This window comes from Eubalaena glacialis, chromosome 18 (assembly GCF_028564815.1).
Source record: "Eubalaena glacialis isolate mEubGla1 chromosome 18, mEubGla1.1.hap2.+ XY, whole genome shotgun sequence".
NCBI lineage: Eukaryota > Metazoa > Chordata > Mammalia > Artiodactyla > Balaenidae > Eubalaena > Eubalaena glacialis.
Genome location: NC_083733.1, coordinates 33,987,480 through 34,007,553, shown reverse-complemented (window position 1 = coordinate 34,007,553; position 20,074 = coordinate 33,987,480). Strand labels below are relative to the sequence as shown.

Genomic DNA, 20,074 nt, shown 5'->3' with positions numbered 1-20,074 from the left:
GGAAACCAAGGAAGATCAAAGACCCAGCGGTTACCCCCTTCCGGGCTGCACAGCTGGCAGCGCGCCCCGACCCCCGGCGGGCACCCACGGGCCCCGGGATGCGGGGACAGCGATTGGCTGGCAACTCGTGGCTTTCGGACACTTGTAGCCGCCGGGAGTTGGCTGGGTCCACAGCTGGCCGGAGGCTCAGTGGGGGCTTTTCCTGCACAACCAAATCAAAACGTAGAGAGTCGGAGGAGAAGGTGGGCGGGCACGGGGCGGGTAATAAGCGAACACTTTCTGCAAAAGTCCGATCGTGCAACGGAAGGGGCAACGCTGCGGGCGCTCCAAGCAGCGTCTCTTCTCCGACCTCAGTTTCATCACCTGTAAAGTGGAGCCGCTGAGTCCTCCTGCCCGCTGCCAGGAAAAATAGAGCGGAGGGAACGCACAGCCCCGTGAGCCAGAGGAGCGGTTATTGTAGAGCGGACAGGACCCAAGAGGGTGTCTGTTCCAATACTCCTCCTGGCCAGAGCTCCTCCGCCTCCCATCACCCCCCCCCACCCCCGGTCCCCAGTCCCGGGTCCCCAGCCCCCGGCCCGGGTCAGAGACCGCAGCCTGGAGGGGGGCGCTGTGTCCAGCCCTGCAGCGCCTCTCCACGCCCCGCCCCCAGCCCGCCGGCCCCGCCCCCAGCCTTCTCCCTCCGCGTCCCGCCTCGCCTTTGATGCGCCGCGCCCGGCCAATGGGCGCGCGGGGAGGCGCAGGCTGCGGCGGCGGGCTGGGGGTTCGGCGCGCCCGGGCGTCAGTCCGGCCGCGGCGACGGCGGCAGGATCGTGTCGCGGCGACCCTTCGGGATACGCTCGGCTTCAGGGCTGCTCCAGGAGGAGGAGAGCGAGGCGCGGCGTGGCGAGCCGCAGGGCCCGCGGGCCGGGCGCATGGCTTAGGGACGCCCCCTCCCGCAGCGCCCCCAGCATGGGGAAACTTCACTCCAAGCCGGGTCAGTGTCCCCGCCCGCGTGCCGGCCCCCTGGTCCCCGCCGCCCTCGCCCCCGCGATTGCTAACTCTCTGCCTCTCCTTTCTTTCCGGCTCCCGCCGCCGCCGCGCGCGATGTGCCTGCAGCCGCCGTGTGCAAGCGCAGGGAGAGCCCGGAAGGTAGGGGCGCGCGGGGCACGGACCGGGGGGGATAGACTGGGAAGCACCGCGGACGGCGGCGGAATGGCCTAGCCCGCGGATCTTATTACCAGGGCCACCCCCACCCGCTACTCCAGTCACCAGTCCCACAAACCCTCTCCTTGGAGCAGACTTTGTGTCCCCTCCTCTGTCCATCCTACCCCCTCCCCGCTATCCTGTGCTCTCTCTTCTGACTCTCAACCCCTCCTATTGCGGTACCCCGACCCCGCACTCACTGCACCCCCTTTTCAGGCTCCTAAGCCCCTTCTCCAAGAGCCTGCGCCCTCTCTTTCTGGCCCTCAACCCCCTCTCCCGAGATCTTGGCTCCTGCGCCCCCTCTCTTGACGCTCAGTTCCCCTCTTCCCCTCACCCCGTGTTCATCCCTCCCCTCCGCAGTCCTGGCCTCTGGCGCTCGCTCTTCTGATCCCCAGACGCGTCTTCCTGGGGTCCTGCTTCCCCCTTGGCTCCGCTCTGGATCCCTGCTCTTGGGGCTTCGCTGAACTACCTTCTCCTGATTACCTGCGTCCCTCTCTCGGGTTGCGCGCGGCTCCCAACACCCTCCGGGTCCCTGCTGCCTCTGCCTCGCCCACTCTTTCTCTCCTCTCTCGGGTAACTTTCAGCCTAGGGGCCAGACTCAGGGGCTTCGTGTCGTCCCCGCCTCAGGTGACAGCTTCGCTGCGAGCGCCGCCTGGGCTCGGAAAGGCATTGAGGAGTGGATCGGGAGGCAGCGCTGCCCGGGTGGCAGCTCCGGATCCCGACAGCTGCGGGCGGCTGGCACCGTTGGCAGAGGAACGCGGGTACGATCCCCACCTACGTCCCTTTCAACCTCAGAGATGCGTCTCCATACCTACCCCCCACCCCCCAACTTTTAGCACCCTCTCGGTGCAGCTTCTAAGTCCAGAAATCCCTTCTCAGCTGCCCCTGCCCCACCAATATGACCCTGTACACCCCCTGCCTTGGGGAACCTTATTGGTGACACAGGTGGCAGTCTCCTGTTCAGTTGGGGGCCGAGGGCTGCCCGGGGGGGAAATGTCCTAGGTGATGTGGTGGTGCAGGTCCAGTTGATGGGGAAGCTTGTCTGCGCTGGAGGGATCTGGGGGCCTGCTCTGACTTCTACCTTGTTTCTGTGGCCAGCATTCAAAGGTGGATTTGGAGTTGGGGCTAGGGAAGAGGGAAGGCATCTGGGGGTGTCTGGATGGAAGGCAAGACTGTGCCGGCCTCCGAATGTTTTCCAAGTGTGTGACGTTCATCAGTACCGTCTGCCCTGCAGCCCCAGTAGAGCCGGCTGTGATCTGGTGGCGGGCAGAACTTGGGGGGTACTGAGATCTGGGAGACCCCTTGGCTTGGCCCACAAGGAGAGAGAGGGCCTCATTCTGCTGTAGCCTGGGCCTACCCCTAGCCTTCCCCCAGTGGGTCCCTGAGGTTGGAGTTGTTCCTAGGGGAGCAGTAGATGTGACAGGGGAGTGAGTGAGTCCAGCCTCAGCTCCTGGCCTGGCACTGGTGTTCACAGATGTCCTATGGGCTCCAGAACTCTGCACAGGGCTTTCAGATGGTCTGCGTGGAACTCGAGCAAGCCAAGGATCAAAGGATGAATCAACTTTTTGATGTGACATTTAATTTTTTTTTTTTTTTTTTTTTAACTTAGAGGAGAACAGACTGAGTCTCAGGTCTGGTTAGTTCTTTGGTCTTGTCTATGGGCTGGGGAGGGGCCAGTGGAGTTTTCAGATTGTGTGTGTGTGTGTGTGTGTGTGTATTTGGTGGTGGGACCTGGACTGGGTGCAGCCCGTTGGAGGAGGTGAGCCTGTGGATAAAGTCGACTCTTGTGCACGTATGAAATAACCCCTGCATCTGGAAGAAGCTCCCATCTCCTCCTCCACTGCCACTGCTGAGCTGGGGGCCTTCTCCTCTCCATTTCTCTTCATCTGTTGGCTGGGTTAGAATTGGAGCTGCTGTCCCCTGGGAAAGGCCAAAACTTGGTGGGCGGGGGCACTGCAGTTGGGGCCCTTTAAAAACAGAACTACAAACTTCCCTTTCTTCCCCCACCATTTCTAGTTTTTGATCTCCTTATTTATTTAAAGCCCAATGAAAATGATCCGATTTAGCCATATGAACAAATGCATTTGCAGCTGAAGACAGAGGCCAACTGAGTGGATTTCCATTAATCAAGTTTTGGGTTTTTTCAGCCTGTTTATTTTTACAAAGTATTCCTGCAGAATGACATTTATTTGCAGTACCCCCCGCTTTTTTTTTTCTTTCCTAAACTGCCAGGCAGCTTGCTCCATGCTTTAGGGGAAACTTGAAATACAGCGAGGGCTTACTTCAATTGACTTTTATCTTCAAAGCCATAACAAATGTTACCCGCATGTTTTTGGTAGGTCTCCTTGGCATCCAGTCCTGGAGGATGGGAGGGAGGAGGAAGGAAGGAGAGGAAAACAAAAGTCTGTCGTTTTTAATTAAATAGTAGTGTTCCCAGCAAGAGGAATGTGAGCCAGTAAAAGTTGCCATTGGGGGAAATGAGGGAGGGTAGGGAGGGGGCCCCAGCTTAAGACTGTGGCTTTGGTAAAGTCACGGAATTTTGTTGCCTGGTTTCTTCCCCCAGCTGAGGACAGCATGGGATGGTGCTTGCCCCCTCCTTTCCCAGCCCCCTCTCTCAGAGAAATGCTGAGGGGTCATTAGTGTTTGTTCAAAGCACTTTTGAAGATGTGAGACACAGAGCCATCAGCATGACATATGTTGGGTGGTGGATCGTGGGACCTGCCATCCAACATATTAAGGGGAGGGAATCTCTGCTGCCTTGAGAGTTGTGCTTGGTGACTGGGACCTGGATGCCTGGGTTCCCACCACCGCTGGCCTCGCTCCTGAGCCTGCAGAGGTGGGGATGGCCCAGGGAGAAGTCAGGGTGAGCCCAGGGTGTGGGGCTGCACTGTGGAGGTCTGTGAGGTGATTTCAAGTGGTACCTGGAGGAATATTTCTTATCTTAATAGTTACATTTTTTTTTTTACCAGAAAAAAATAAATAACTGGGACATAAAACCCTTGAATTCGCAGATATTATTGCTTAGGAGGAAGCTAAGTGGAAAGAGATAGTCTAAAGTCAATTCTGAGAAAAATATTAAGTACAACTGGTCAAAATTGTGAATGAGAACGGAATGCCCCAAATTTGGGAAATGTTGAGATACTGAACAGGATAGCAGTAGGCAACCCTCGGTCTGTTTAATTTCTGTGATTTCCAGTGGCACGGAAAGGGTGGCTCCAGGTTCTTCCATTATCTCATCAGGATGTAGGAGGGCGTGGGCTCCAAATTGTGTTGAGTTCCAAGGGCTGGCAGAGGTCCCCTCACCAGCCCCAGACCCGTCCTGGGGTTGGCCTCTGTGTCCACTCGGTCACCCGGCCTTTCACCAAAGTGGCGGGGGACACATTCGTGGCTCATCCAACCAGCATTTTTATTGCAACAATAACTACTATTTATTAAGCGCCTGTGTGTGTCAAGCACTTTGCTTACATTATCTTAATCCTCCTCCTAACCCTGTAAAGTTGCCAGCCGGCTGGTGTGGACGCTGGTTTTCTCCCATTCTGAAGTACTTTCTAGGACAGTGGAAGCCATGTGTGGTAAAGTTCCACACCAGAACATCTGCCTGGAGGGGGTCGAACTTATTCATTCCTGAGAGGTGGCACCCTGGCCGGCTGCCGAGTACTTTGGGATGAGGCAGGTTGTGGGGCAGGCAGAAGCATGAGGGGCCCCTGCTTGCCCTCTTCCTCTCTGAGGGAGCCTGAGTAGCTTAGTAAATGTTTAAGTTGGGTCTGAGTTTCATGCAAGATCCTGGGATATGAGAGGGTGACCTCACCGGCAATTTACCCACGCCTGCCCTCCCAAATACAAAACTAAATGAGGTCAGTCTTGGCCACAATAGCTTGTCACCTTGTATAAGCCATTTTACCTTTGTCTACCTTAATTAGCTCATCTGCAAAATGGGTATAATAACATGCTCATCCCTGGCAGGGTTCTGGCAGATAACTCTTCACTGAAAGTAGAATGTGGGGAGAAAGGTCCTGGCAGGTTCCTGAGGCCCTGGGAGAGGTGGAGGTGGGGGCCCATATTATGAAACCAGAGGCTCCCCCTCCCCCATACTCTGTAGCCTCACTTGGAGGGACACAGGCTCAGGCTTCTGCCCTTTCAGTGGGTACATGCTGAACTTCAAGGGAATATGAGCTTGGAGGAGAAAAATAATGAGAAATGTGAGCTGTGCAAGTACTGCAGAAGATGACTGATAGGTGAACAATTTGTATGCCAGACAACAATGTGCTAAACAATTAGAAATTAAAATAAGCATAATAATCTCAGAGATAAAGGACGATATTAGAAACATGAAGCAGCAACAGGCAGTTACAAAAGAAAACCAATTGAAAATGTTGGCTCCGGAAAATATAATGGGTGAAATTAACAAGTTTAGTAGATGGATGGAGTAGCGTAATGGACACAGAGACGTTGATTAGGAGAACACTCAGAGAAGCAGAATCTGCGTGTCTGTGTACGCTCCTGCAGCGTGTGCACACGTGTGCATATATGAATGTGTACAACTGGATTTAAGACCATCCCCTCCCCCACACCGCAGTTTGGTCCGTTTGTTCTTTTATGGCAGAGACGCCTGAAGAAACAGGCTGAGAGCTTCGGTGCAGGCAAGTATGCCTCTGGATCAAAGGTGGCTGCCAGGCGGTTTGGTAATTTGATTAGGGGGCACCTAGTGCATTTTGATGTTTGGGGAAGATTGGGAGGGTGCAGGCCCTGTTGGAGCCTGTGGGGATGTATGGAGCTGGGTGATGAGATTGGAGGCCGGCCCAGCTGCTGCCTGAGTGCCGGATTCCAGGGGAATTACCCTTGAATGATACCAGTTGGCACAATTAAAAGGCCCCATGTCTTCACCATATGGAAAGTGTTAGGCCTCCTTACGTGGTTTCAAAGCTATGTGCCGGGAGGTGGACTTGACATTTGAGGTAAAGCATAAATTAAATATTTGGTGTTTCAGAATTAAAAGATGATTTGCTTTGAGGCTAGTGGAGGCGTTTGGACCTCAACTCACTGGCTTCTTTGAGTTCTCCACGGAGGGTGCCCTCTGCCAGGCCAGCTTCATAGCCCCACCTGGCAGCTTTCTGGACCCCTGGGGAATGGGGAGGAGAGCTGGGGCAAGGGCAGAGTGGAGCTGGGCAGAGTGCCAGGTGGGGCTTCTGGTTTCTGGTAGGTCTGGATCCCTCAGGAAGGTGGGAGGTGGGCAAGGGTGTCATTCTGGGTACTTTAATGCATCTCTGTGATGGGGTCTCAGGTAGAGGTTTCGAGGAGTGTCTTGTCCTCCCTACGAAACTTTTCTTCTTTGAGAAGGACACTGGTTCCCCGAGTCAGGCTGTGTGTGTGTTGTGTCCCTCGAACTCAGGAACAGACCCTCTACATTCATATCTTGTACAAACTGTCACAAACTCAGGGGGAAGCTAAACCAGGAGACAACCTCGGCATGTCCCACAAGCTCCTAGCCTTGGGGAATGTTCCATCCCCTCACCCAGTGGGAGTGTCAGAAGTGAGGAGAGAAGGTGGGTGATAGACAGACAGAGTGAATTCCTCCTCATAACAGGAAGCTTGGGCCCCTGGGCTCAGGGGCCAGACTGTCCCTTTGAGGGCTTAAAGCAGCAAGGCTGAGCTGTCAGCAATGGAAGAATCACTTTCTGAGGAGTCCATCTTCCTTGTGGCAGCCCTGGGGCACATGGTGGGCTCTCATGATATATTTGCTGAATGAATGAATGAATGAATGAATGAATGGAGATAGATTAAGTCACCATCCCTGCCTCTTCCTGTCCCAGATTCTCTTCCCCAGCCAGGTGGAGCTGGAAGTAGGAATAAAAGGAAGAGTATTCTTTCAGATACTCAGCTATTCATTAATTATGAATATCAATCAATTATGATCAATAATGAATTATGATCAATAATGAATTGTTATTAATTATGGATTCCCTAGCTGTGCCGGGCATTGAGGCTACAGTGGCAAATCACAGAGCTGTGGTGCCTGTCCTCCTGTAGCTTCCAGTCTAATAAAGCAGACAAAGAATAAGCGTGGCCACAGGCACATTGGCAGACAGTGACACTCCTGAGAAGCTGAGGCAGTGAGGAAGAAAGTGTGGGAAGAGGGGATGGGTTTGTGCAGTGGCAGCTGGGGGAGACCCCTTGCTCACTAGTGTCCGTGGACAATGCGTGGTGCTTGGGTTGGGCCCCTGAAAAGGGACTGTGGGCTCCAAGAGGATCTGCAGCCTGTGGGGTCTGGAACTGTCTCTGGTGCTCATTCTTTCTGCAAAGCCCCCCATGTTAGTGGCTCTTGGCACATGTGAGCTACCTTTCCCTCTGGACGGGTGAGTGGGGTGGAGCCAGGCGGGCAGCCAACCTGCTGCCCCAGCCACCAGCGCGCTCTGCAGAGCTGATTCGCATGCAGCATCATGCACAGGGACTTGGGGGCATTACTCCAGCTGTTTGGGTGGAGGGGCGGCCCCTGCTGCCCTGCGGGGGAGGAGGGTCAGAAGCCCAGCCGTGGTGGGATGTGGCAGCCTGAGCGGTGGGATTGGCAGAGGGAGGCACCCCAAGAACCAGGGGGCAAGAGGCAGTGACAAGCCAATCCCAGAGAGAACCCATCCTGCCCCAGAACTGCTGTGAGCCTGTGCCTGAGGGAGGAGGATCTCCTGCCTCAGTTTACCAGATGTGTCTGAGGAAGGGGCATGCAGCCTGACTCTCTGGGCAAGAGGCAGGGGCCCACGAAGAGATCTGCAGGCACTGGGGAGTCAGGGACCCCTCAGTCCTCCTTGCTCGGGGGGTTCTCGCAGCCTCACTCACTGGCTGTAGGTTCACAACTTTGGAATTTTTAGGTCGCTCGTTGGATTCCAAAGCAGGAACTTCCGGCTGCCTCCCTGACTTACCGCTCTCTTTTCCACTCACGCATGTTCTTTTTGTGGCTCTTGTCTCTCACAGACATTCTTTCTCTTCCTCTGGCTGTCTCTCCCCCTCCCTTCCCCTTGCCTCCTCCCTCCCCACCCCCTCCCCGAGGAAGGAAAAAATTTAGACTCTCACAAACAAAATATCTGCCATTCCATCCGAGGGAGAACTGAGGCAGAAGCCCAGAATATCCTGGAAGAAACGCCAGAGAGAGCTGAAGGCCTCAGTTGTTTAATCTGGAAGGCAGTCTTTGATGTCACCGTGCTCCGTTTATCCTGGGAAGCTGCCTGCTTCTTTATGGCTGGCTTCAGACTCTGTGCATGAAAAATGGCCGAGTTCCTTCAGGAGCTGGAGGGAAAGCCGGATCCCCCCCCAGAGGGCAGGCCTGGTGATGCTGCCGCTCCTGCCAAGCCCAGGTGGGCTGGAGAACCTTTTCCAAACAAGCATTTCCAGAGACATAAGTAATTCTTTGATAACTTCCCGGGAAAGCAGAGGGGGCTCTTTATTCATGTGGGTACCCGTCACGGGGCTTCGCGAGGGAAGCCTCAGGTCCCTCCACTGAAGTCATCCTTAGACCCAGAAGGGCGGCACACAGGAGCTCTCACCAGGCGGCTCTGCCCTCCAGGGTGCGTCCTGTATGTGTATTTGTTTAGAGGGCTCCGAGGAATTGCTCTGGGCTTCACTTTCCTTACTTGTTGAGCCATGTGGGCTGCGGTTTGTGTGTGGCTGACGCCTTTCAGAGGATCCCAGGGTAGTGGGTGGGCTTCACAGTGGTGTGGCATCAACTGAAGGATCCCCCCCCCACCTTTCTCTGGGCCTCGGATCTTCTGGCTGAGAAGTAGGATAAAATCATTTATTATAATTTAGAAACTATGTATTAAATGCATTCTATTCAAGTCATTCATGCATCTGTGCAATAGAAATTGAGTACTTACTTTAGGCCAGGTATACATTTGCTCTGTCAGTAGAGCATGGTCCTGGTTTTCATGGACCTTACACTCTAGTAGGAAAAGATAAGTATTTTTAAAAACAAATTACACAACCTAAGCTGTGATTTATGCCTCAAAGGAGAAGTGCTGGGTGCTTTGAGAACATTTAATAGGAATCAGACCTAATCTGGGTGGCTGTTCATTCTACAGATATTTGAGCATGGGTAGGATGTTGTAGAAACTATGAGGAATAGAACATAGTTCCTGCCTCATAGAACTTGGAGCTTAGTGGAACTAAACTTTCATCTTTGCCTCTCATCTATTTTTCTTATCTTATTGCATTGGTTAGAATCTCCTCAACTGATTAATAACTATTAAGTATGATGTTCATTGTTTGTCTAGTTAAGAAAGCTTTCTTCAACTCCTGGATTGCTAGGATTTTTAAAACCAGGAATAATTATTGAATTTTATCAAATGCTGTTGGGGTGTTGATGGAGCTGGTGATTCTTTGCTAATATAATGTATGATTTGTATGCATGATTTACATAACTAGATTTCCTAGTGTTCAACTTTCTTTGCACTCCTAAATTAAATCCCTCTTTGCCATGATAGACTGCTGCTTTAAAATGTTGCCGTATTTGATTTGCTAATATTTTACTTTGCATTGATATTTGTGTTTGATTGACTCATGGTTTGGGAAGGTAGCTCTTGAATAATGAAGACAATGTTCAGGGAATGTTAGAGGATGCTCTGGGGGCTCTAGAGCAGGAAGTACCAACTGGTCCAGGGTCAGAGGTAAACTCAGAGGAGCTGTGATTTAAGCCCAAAGGTGCATGGGGGGAGGGGTGGTGGTGAGCAAGGCAAGGGGAGAGGACATGTAACAGCCATGAGTGTTTGCCGGACAGACGAGCCACATGTGAGAAAGCCCTGTAGAGAAGAGGGTGGTTCATTTGAGATGCTGGTTGAAGTTCAGTTGGCTGAAGAGAGGTCACAGCCTGGGCCTGGGGGCCTTCTCAGCTATGTTATGGAGCTTGGTCTTTGTCCAGAGGGGAGACAAGTGTGTGAAGGGCCTGTGTGAGGGGCCAGCAGGAAAGAGGTGAGCCCTGTGATCTGGGGGAGAAGGAATGTGGGGATGGACTCTCCCTTGTAAAAATACTTTGGAGGATAAAGAGGAATCAAGTATTCTGTATTCTGTGGGCTCAGTGAGAGATTCTGGAAGGTCTGCATTGGTCCAGGCACAGTGCTTGGTTCTCGAGTGTCACCCAGGGGACTCTTGAGGAGGCCATAAGCAGGTGAAGGACCCGGAGAAGTAGATTAGGACATCAGGCGGTGCAGGGTGGTGCTTAAAGAGCGAGAACTTTGGAGCCCGATGTCTTGGGTTCAGATCCTGCTGCATGATTTTCTAACTGTGTGACCTTGGGCATAGTGTCGAACCTCTGTCAGCCAGGGGTCTAGTGGGAAACAGATGCACTCCAGAGAGTTTAAATGAAACTAGCTTCCAGAGGTATGGGCAGGGTTCAGGGATACTTTATGGGGGGTTGAGGTACCCAGGGACTGATGGTCCCTGGCAACAGTGGGAAGCTGTTACCACCCCTAAGGTAGAAAGGGCCAGGGGAGGAAATGTTGGATATTTTGGATTGGATCCCTGTAGGAACCACAGCTGACGATGGGTGGAGACCAGGCAGAAACTATAAAGATGGAGGAGTAACCACAGTCAGAGACATGGTACAGAAGTAGTGAGGGAGTGGAGAAGAAATACCCTAACTCCCATCTCCTCGCATCCTCCCGTTTCCTGCCGGGGCCTCGCATTGGCTGAATTCAGAAGCCAGAGGCCAGAAAGCTCCAGTGAATTGGTCCACAGGGTCAGCTTCCTGGGGGCACAGGGCAGTACAGAGAGGGTGGGGAATGGATGGGGGTGGGGATGGCAATAGAATAATCAACTCTGCTTGTGTTTCCTCATCTGTAAAGCAGGGATAATAGTACCTGCATCATAGGGCAGTTGTGAGGACTCAAACTGTGAAACAGTTGTAATGTCAGGCGCACCGTAAGTGCTCAATACAAGTTCGCTCTTACAGTTATAAGACCAGGAAGAGACACAGGGTTATGGAGATTTGGGGAGGTGTTTTTGAAGGAGGTGGCATGTCAGTATGGCTCTAAGGACGGTAAGACTGGGACCAGGGGTCAGAATCTAAAGGCCAGAGAAGTCATATTCATGAACACAGCAGGCTGGGAGGGAGACACCTGGGAGGTGGGGGGACTAGGGTGCCCTGGGGAGCACGTGTCCTGAGTCGAGAACAGCGTCCCTCAGCCCCAGCCAATTGTTGTCATGTGGGAATGTGGCCCTGGTATTGCCACATCTTCTGATCATTAAGAGAACCCAGCCATCTGGATTTTTATGTGAAATTTTTCTAATTAAAAAAATTATCATCAACTACATAAAATTTTTCAAAAACACTTTTTTTGGGTGGACCCAGACAGCTGGATTTGGCCTGGCTTGTGATTGTTGATTTAGACCTACAAGATTTTGGTGGGGTATGAATATGTTAGTGATAATAGTACATACAAGGGAATATTAAAAGTGCCTAATGCTTTACATGCATTCTTTACATGTATTATTCCCCTGTGTACAGATGAGGAGACGAGCTCAGCAAGTTAAGTCCTGAGCCCAGCCAAGGGAGAGCGGATTCAGGCTGCCTCCAAGGCAGAGGGTACAGCCCAAGCCAAGGCTGGGTGCTGGGGAGTCATGGATAGTATGTTTCAGTTGCCGGGGAACAGGATGGGAGGGCAGGTGGGGTAAGTACAGTATAGATGTGGTTTGGGCCACTTTATACTGAGGCCCAGCATGTGCACGTAGTAGGTGTCAGGAGTGTGTTTAGAGCTTTCAGAATCAGACTTCCTGGGTCCAAGTTCCCGCTGCACCTCTCCCCAGCCGAGTGGCCTTGGGCCATGTGACGGCTCGTTGCTGATCCTGAGCTTTCGCATCTGGTGGAATAGGTAGTCATGGTTCCTACCTCATGGAGTTGTTCGAGGATTGAAATGAGTTCATGCTGGCAATCAGGGAGAATAAAGCAGACGTCACCCCTCCTCTTGCAGCTTTCTCGTGTGGTTAGCTGATGATCACCCAGATGTGCGCTAAATGTGATGAAGGGGAAGAACAGGGCGTGGTGAGAGAGAATGAGGAGGGTTCTACTTTGGACTGGGGAGTTAAGTTGTTGAGACCCAAAGGATAAATAGCCAGGTGATGAAAGGTTTAGTAAAAACATCTCAAAGGGTTTGGGAAGTGCAAAGGCCAGGAGGCACGACTGGCAAGTAGAGAGTCTTCAACCCACTTCTGGGTGTCTGGCTTAGGGCAGAATCCAGTCTCTGAGTTGTTCAGGCAGAAATACGCGGTCCAGCAACGGGGGTGGGTAGCTCTTGAGGGTTGCGGGATGAGATGCTATATGTTGCAACCTGTTTTGGTTCTTTGTCCACCTGCTGCAAATCTTCTTCCACAGTTTTATTTTTATCGATGTCCGATCACTCCAGCTTCTCTTACTTCTGGCTGGGTGAGAGGTTGGGGAGAACCTCCTGGTCCCATGAAGTAGTGTCAGCCGGGAGCTGATTGGCTGGTCTGCCACGTGCTGCCCAAGCCTCTGGCCTTGAGCTTGAGTACAGAGCTGGGGCCCTGGAGAGGGTAGGGCAGAGCATAAAAGTCCCTGTCAGCAGGATGGGCCTGGCCGCCCTCAGGCTACAGGTGAGGTTGGGGAAGACCAGAACCTCCCAAATGGGCTCAGGCCCAGGGTGTATCTCTAACTGCAGAAGTCTGCACAGGCTGGTGGGACCCCCTCACGGAGGCTTTGGCTGACGGCGGCTCCACTGTGTAGGTTTGGGCGTGCTACCTTGGGGTACTGAGGCCACTCCAGGCCTGGCTTCCAGAGGTAACCTTGTTACAGGGCAGTTTTTGACCTTGACCTTGTTTTACCCTTCTTTCCCCTAGGGATCTAGATAGACTTCAAAGGCAAAAAGATGATGTCAGAAAACTACTACAAACCAGGAGCAAGGTTCCTTTTCAGTGCATGCTGGGAGCACTTATCTTGCTCCCCTGCCCTGGAAATCCCAAGGAGCCCACTGCCCCGGTCAGTCTTGGGTATGTGCCTCCTTTCTTAGTGTTCTGTGCAGCAGCCTCAGTGTGACTATTAAGTGCCTGTGTATGCTGAGCCCTGCGCTGAACCATAGATGCAGCATTAAGTATCTGCTATATGTCAGGCCCTGGGCCCAGAGCTGTCCCTACCACTCAGTTCTCACAACACCATTTTGAGGCAGGTACTATTATTATCCCCATTTTACTGCTGGGGAAACTGAGGCTTTTAAAAAATATTTATTTATTTATTTATGTATTTATTTTTGGCTGCGTTGGGTCTTCGTTGTGGTGCACGGGCTTCCTCTAGTTGTGGCAAGCAGGGGCTACTCTTCATTGAGGTGCGCGGGCTTCTCATTGCTGTGGCTCCTCATTGCGGAGCACGGGCTCTAGGTGCGTGGACTTCAGTAGTTGTGGCTCGCGGGTTCAGTAGTTATGGTTTGTGGTCTCTAGAGCGCAGGCTCAGTAGTTGTGGCACATGGCCTTAGTTGCTCTGCAGCATGTGGGATCTTCCTAGACCAGGGATCGAACCCATGTCCCCTGCATTGGCAGACGGATTCTTAACCACTGTGCCACCAGGGAAGTCCCAGAAACTGAGGCTTTAAAGAAATCTACCGTCTTGCCCAAAGTCACTTGACTTGGAAGTGGAATCTTGTTCTAGCAAGATTCAAATTCAGATCAGTCTGATTTTAGAGCTATCTTAAATCATGATAGGTGAGTTTTTTTTTTTCCCTTAAACTGTATGTTATAACCCCATTCATGGCTCATGAAATCCATGTAGTGACCAGCATTAAAAAAAAATGAAATAGACAAAAATAAAAATATAAGAGAATATCCTATATAGTAATAGTAAATATTGCTTTGTGTAACTTTCTGTTTAGTTTATAGGTGTGGATAGCCATGTCTATAGATGATTGATAGATAGATATGGACATATAGACATGGGCATCCATACTGATAAATAGATAGATCTATTTATAGATAGATATGTGTATATCTAAATGCACATCTATACCCAAACCCATATATACAGAGGCCCATTATAAAACATAATTCTTATTGTGGGTCACTATCAAAGTGTTAGAAAACACTGGTGTTTGGTCACTGGTCTAGACTCTGAGTCTGAATACCTGGTTTCAGGATCTAGCTCTGCTTCTCACTAGCTGTGTGACCTTGGGTAAGTTCCCTAACCTCTCTGTGCCAAAGTTTTCTTTCTTGGCTTCAGGGCCTTTTGGTTTGTTGACTTTTTGGTCAGAACAGATTCTCCCAGGATTGCCATGGTTGCTGTCTTGTTCATCAACTCCATTTGCTTAGGGCATGAAGAGGGCCCTTGGGGACCCCCATGTCCTCTCACCTTAGAAACCAGCCTCTGAACATGACAAGCAGCAGCTGCACCCTGGCAACTAAATCTTTCTGGACAGAACATTGTTTTGGGAATCCTGAGCCTGGGGGTGGCCGCAGCTTAGCTATTAGGCATCTATTGTGATCTCTTCTGCCCTTTGCTTCCTCTTCTCAGAATGTAGTAAAGAAAAGGTGGATGTCTAGGTTATCTTTTGCTGTGTGACAAATTATTCCAAAACTCACTGACTTGATATTTTATGATCTGCTTAAGATTATGCAATTTGAGCAGGGCTTGGCAGGGGCAACTTATCTCCAGCTCCATGTGCATAGTTGGGTTGGCTCAAACAGCGAGGGGCCACCTGCCACAGATCCACTTGGCTTATATGTCTGGGGCCTCAGTTCTCTTCCAGGTGTTCTCACCACTGGTTAGCTTGGGCTTCCTCGTAGTATGGCGATCTCAGGGTAATCAGACTTCTTACACGGTGGCTGGCTTCCCAAGAGTGCAAAAGTGAAAACTGCCAGGTTCTTTAGGTTTAGGCCTGGAATTGGCAGTGCCACCTTCTCTTTGTTAAAGCAAGTCACAGGTCCAGCCCAGGTTTAGGGGAAGGGATTACACAGGGGCATACATACTGGGAGGTGTGATTGATTGGGGGCCATCAAAGTAGTGTACCAGAGAGGATATGGTGTCCCGGAGAGAAACGGCTGAGAGACTGAGTAAGGAAAAGGACTGAAAGGTGTCCATTGGATTTAGGGTCTTGGTGGTCACCGTCCGGTTTGACAGGAGCTGTCGTGGTGGAATGGCAGCCGAGGTAAGACTGGCATGGGTCCTGAAGGGACTGGGGAACACTTACACGGGAGCAGATGCACATACTTGTAAGAACATCCATGGCTACATTATTTGGAAGAAGGAAAATTTGTAACAACTCAAATATTCATCACCAGGAGACAGGCTAATAAACAGTGGTGTAGCCATTCCATGGATCTCTCTGCAACTGGTAAAACCAGGTTGAGTGAGGGCCACAGGCTGATAGGAAGGAGGCCCTGAGATGCTGTTGAATGAGCAAAGCAAGAGCAAAACATCAGTATAATGTGGCCCCGTTTTCTGCACTATACAAAGGTCTGTTCAGGCCTATGTCTCTATATATTTGCAGGTGCACATGGAAAGATCTGGAATAATACACTGTCAAAGTCAATCTCCCTGAGGAGTGAAGTGGTGGGAGGTGGTGAGGAGAGAAGGAACTTCACTTTTCACATTATATATTTCTACATTGTTTGACTTTTTTTTTCCTCAATAAACATGTACTCCTTTTGTATTTTTCAAAGAGCCAATACATTTTACTTAAAAAAAATTTTTTTTTAACATCTTTATTGGAGTATAATTGCTTTACATTGTTGTGTTAGTTGCTGCTGTATAACAAAGTGAATCAGCTATACGTCTAGGGACAAGCTTTTCTGGAAGGGGTGGAGAGAGAAGCCGGTAGCTGGAAGGGGACATGGGGCTGGGATGGACTCAGGGTACGGCCCGAGGACCACCTACATCTGAAGTTCCGAGTGCTGTTTAAAATGCTGAGACCTAGGGCCCCCTCCCGCCGCAAGCCCTCTGAATCAGAGCCTCTCTGTGTTGGGCGACTGGACCCTGTAGGAAAGGTGATGGTGGGAGGGAGCTGGAGGGGTTAGGGCGGAGGGAGGGATGGTGCTACCCATCTGTAGAAGGGTGGGGATCGAGTGTGTGGCCCAGTGGAGAAGCCGGCACAGTTCCTGACTCATGACACGCTCTCAGTCAGTGATTCTGTCTCCTGCGCAGTTCCCTATGGCTGTGGATCCTTACCCCCTATAAGTGGATTTAGAACTTTGCTGACAGTTATTGATACCTGGCCTCTTTTTCAAGACCGGCCAGGCCCCTTCTTTTATAACTGGAAGGAGGGAGATGTTAAAGGGATATCTAGCCTAGCGATAGAACTTTCTGTGATGATGGAAATGCTCTATGTCTGCACTGTCCAATATGGGAACCATTAACCACCTGTGGCTACTGAGTGCTTTGAATGTAGCTACTGGGACTGAGGAGCTGAATTTTAAGTATATTTTATTTGAGTTAATTTAAATGTAAATTTGAATAGCCACGTGGGGCTAGTGGCTTCTGCCTGGATAGCACAGCTCTGGACCAGTGGAGGAGATGCAGCACCGCAGTGCATCAGGCTAACCCCCATCCCGAGGCGGGTGGAAGGGGCTATTTGCAGCAGGTGATGGTGGAAGGCAAGCTCTGCGCCCAGGAGGCACTGGTGAAACCCTCCCTGGGGCCTCCCCAGACCCTGCTCCTGGGAGGCACAGCTTCCCTTGAGCTTGGAGGGAGGAGGCCCAGGCTGGCCACTGCTGTGGTCAGTGATGGGAAGGATGGCGGGTCTCCCAGGTAGGTGGATTGGTGCACCTTCTCCTGGTGTCATAAATTGGGGCCTTCTTAGCCTTCTCAACCTTGGAGGGCCTGCTTGGCATCTGCTTCTGGGGTTTGTGGGTGAGGACTTGTCCCCTTGGCTCTGATCTGAGGAGCTGGAAGGCAGAACCCGTTCGTGGGGCTGGGGCTCAGCACTGAGTGGGACCAGCTTTTCCCCAGGAGTCAGAGGCAGCATTCATCTTGAGCTTTATGGTTGGCAAAGCCTTACTCACAGTGATTTGTCAGGCATTTACTATTTGCAGAAACCTGGCCAGGGTCAGTATTAATACTATGGGGAAACTGAGACCAGACTGCAGAGTCCATGGGGCAGGCTCTGTGTGTCTCACTGCTGCGTCCTCAGGGCCTTTTGCACTGCTTGGCACGTGGTGGGTGCTCAAGGAACATTTGCCTGGTGGATGAGGCTCAGGGAGGCCTAGCAGCTTGGCCAGAGGGCACATAGCCTCTGGAGGTCCTGTCCCTCCAAATTCCACCTCCTTTTGGCCTTTGAAGAGAGCCTCCGCTTGCATCTCCCCTGCCTTTCAGAAAGGGTCCTCGCCAGTTTTCTTTTGGTAAATAAAATCATGCACACGGTGAAAAACAAAAGGAAAAAAATTCAAAACAGTACTAAAGGGTATGTAATAAAAAGGAAGCCTTCTTCCCACCTCTGCCAATACCATTGGCCTCCCAGCACCCCTCTCCCAAGGCATCTGCTTTTTCTGGTTCCTGGAGGTGCTTCTAGCCGTGTTCTGTGAGTATGGGCCCTTATCCCTGCACAGGCAGTAAGCAGTCCTCTTGGCCAATAAGACTGGGAAGCATTGGTATTTGTAGGTTAATTGAAAAATTCATTTGAGGTGGGGATGCATAAAAAAGTGATAGAGACTTTATTTTCTTTTAACCTAAGTTGCATGCTATAATCTCGTTCTGCACCTTGCCTTTTTAACTTAACAGTGTATCTTGGAAATCATTCCATATCAGTGCATATAATCTAATTGCCCTTCAATCTTATTGTTCTTCATGGCTCTCAAGGCCTTCCATGGTAGGGATGGACCATACTTCATTGCACTGATTCCCTGTTGTTGGGCATCTAGGTTGTTTATGGGCTTGTGCCTATAGTCTAAAGTAGACTATTAGATCAATGTGGTGCATTTCTGTAGCTGTGCTTCTGCACACACCCCTGCCGCCCCAGCACACACACTTCACACCCGATGTGAGCTCCAGGCATGGTTCTACTTCTTTTCTGGCAAAGCCAGAGTTTCTCCCGCAGGCCAGCGTCTTCAAAATCCAGGAGGGCAGCAGCTTCAGCGGGGTTTGTGGTTAAGTAAGTGCGACCTTTCTCTGTGTGGGTGAGTCAGAATCCTTTGGTTTTTAAGCCCATCTCAGCTGTTTCGTACAGAAGCACGTTATCGGCCTGTGTAACGGGGAAGTTGGGAGGGTGAATTGAATTCAGGGACAGCTGGGTCCCAGCTCCAACTCTGCCCTCAGCTCTGGTTTCTTTTGGGTCGGCTTCATTCTTGGGCAGACTCTCCCCAGGTAGTGGCAGTTCGACTCCTAGCGGTCTGGGCTTCCATCTCCAGCTAGAAGAGAGAGTTTCAGCCAAAGCTCAGTCTGGCTCCCATTGTTTTGACTTGAGTCACATGTCCATCCCAGAACCAAACCCTCTGCCTCTGCCGGTTCTGGGTCATGTGGCTACCCTCGAGTGGGGGCTGGGATCAGCTCCCCCAAACCTCCAGGGCTGGGAGTGAGGGGGTGGTTCCCTAAAGAAAAACCACCTGTGAGGAAAAGGCTGCAGAATGCATATTGGGTGGACAGAACCAACATCTGTGCATTGTATGAGACTCACCGACCGCAGCTCTAGTTAGCAGCTGGCAAGCGTGGGTGGGAACAAGGCAGTCTGACAATTAGCTGACTGTCCGGGGAGAACCACTCCTTGCCACTGGATCTTGGAAGAGCCTGGGTGATTTGCTGCCTCCTCTGTGCAGCCCACATGGGTCACAGCTTTCCTTTCAAGCTCCTAGCCTCTCCATTATGATCATAGGTGATTTTTAACCCTTAGTGGGTAGGTAATAAGACCCTTTTGGGAATCTGCTGTATTGGATGGTGTCTTTCTCCTCCAATAAGTGCTCTTACACCTTTACCCCAATTTCAGGGCCCCCAGGTTAAGAACCTCTGCCTCAGTTTGTATGGATATTTTTAAAAACCTCATTATTTAACTTTTCTTTTTTTTCCTATATGGGTCTTATCTACTCCAGGGGGCACAGAGCTTTGGACCTGGTCTTCAGATCTGGGTTTGTACTGAACTGTATTCACTGGGGGCTTTAATTTTTTTTACCTGTAAAATGAAGGAAAAAAGTATCCATGTCTTGGAGTCATTTCAAGGATTAAGTGAAATAACTTATGTTGTGATTTAAGGCTTAGCATGCAGTAAGCACTCAGTAAACATACCCAGTAGTCCGATAAGGCCTCTGGAGCTGCTGATACGTTCTGGAAGATTCCCAGTGAACCCACGCCATCTCTCTGGGGCCCATGACAGCCTCTGGAAGGGGCTTGGTTGCTGTTTGATGGATGGAGAGGCTCAGAGAGAACATCTTTGTTCACTCAAGAGTTCCCTGGAGTGATTGTTTGCCATTTCCAGGTGGGCAAACTAAGGCCAAGGAAGTTTCAGTGACTTATCCAGGCGTCTTGGGGTTAGTTTGGGTTAGTTGTGAGCACTTTTACATCCTGATCTTAGGACACCCCTCACTTATTTTATAAACTGTGCCTCCTGCATGGCCATGGACAGGCCACAGGTGACAGCTCACCTGTGCATGATGCCTGCCTGCAGGAGTTCCCTGATCTCAGCAGAGTCCTTTCCGGCCCCTGAGCCCCAGCCAGTGGCTCCTCTGCCCGCCTGGCTGGACACCAGGTCTCGGGTGGTGGGTATTGTTCTGTAGAAATGCAAACTGGTGCTTTGAGAGTATTAAGACACAAAGTCCCTGTGGTTAACAGCAAATTAATCACAGCGTTAAGGAGGGAATGTCTGGGTAGACGTGACTTCATGAGCTTGTCATAAAGTCTGTCCCTGCCATGTTTCACTCTCCAAGATTTTTGACTTTCAGAAAAGGAACCACAGATAGAGTTACCAAGTTTTACAGAAATATTTTTACTGGGCAG

At 51.1% G+C, this 20,074-nt stretch overlaps 1 protein-coding gene across 1 annotated transcript in view; it reads left to right on the top strand.

Annotated features, from left to right (window-relative positions):
• The first annotated feature begins 796 nt into the window (after nt 1-796).
• NKD1 (NKD inhibitor of WNT signaling pathway 1) overlaps nt 797-20,074 on the top strand; it is an 85,004-nt gene continuing 65,726 nt past the window's right edge. The window contains exons 1-3 of the mRNA XM_061172853.1: nt 797-973; nt 1,096-1,128; nt 1,810-1,943. Of these exons, the coding sequence (XP_061028836.1) occupies nt 949-973; nt 1,096-1,128; nt 1,810-1,943 (192 nt within the window). The 5' untranslated portion in view covers nt 797-948. The remainder of the gene's footprint in view (nt 974-1,095; nt 1,129-1,809; nt 1,944-20,074) is intronic.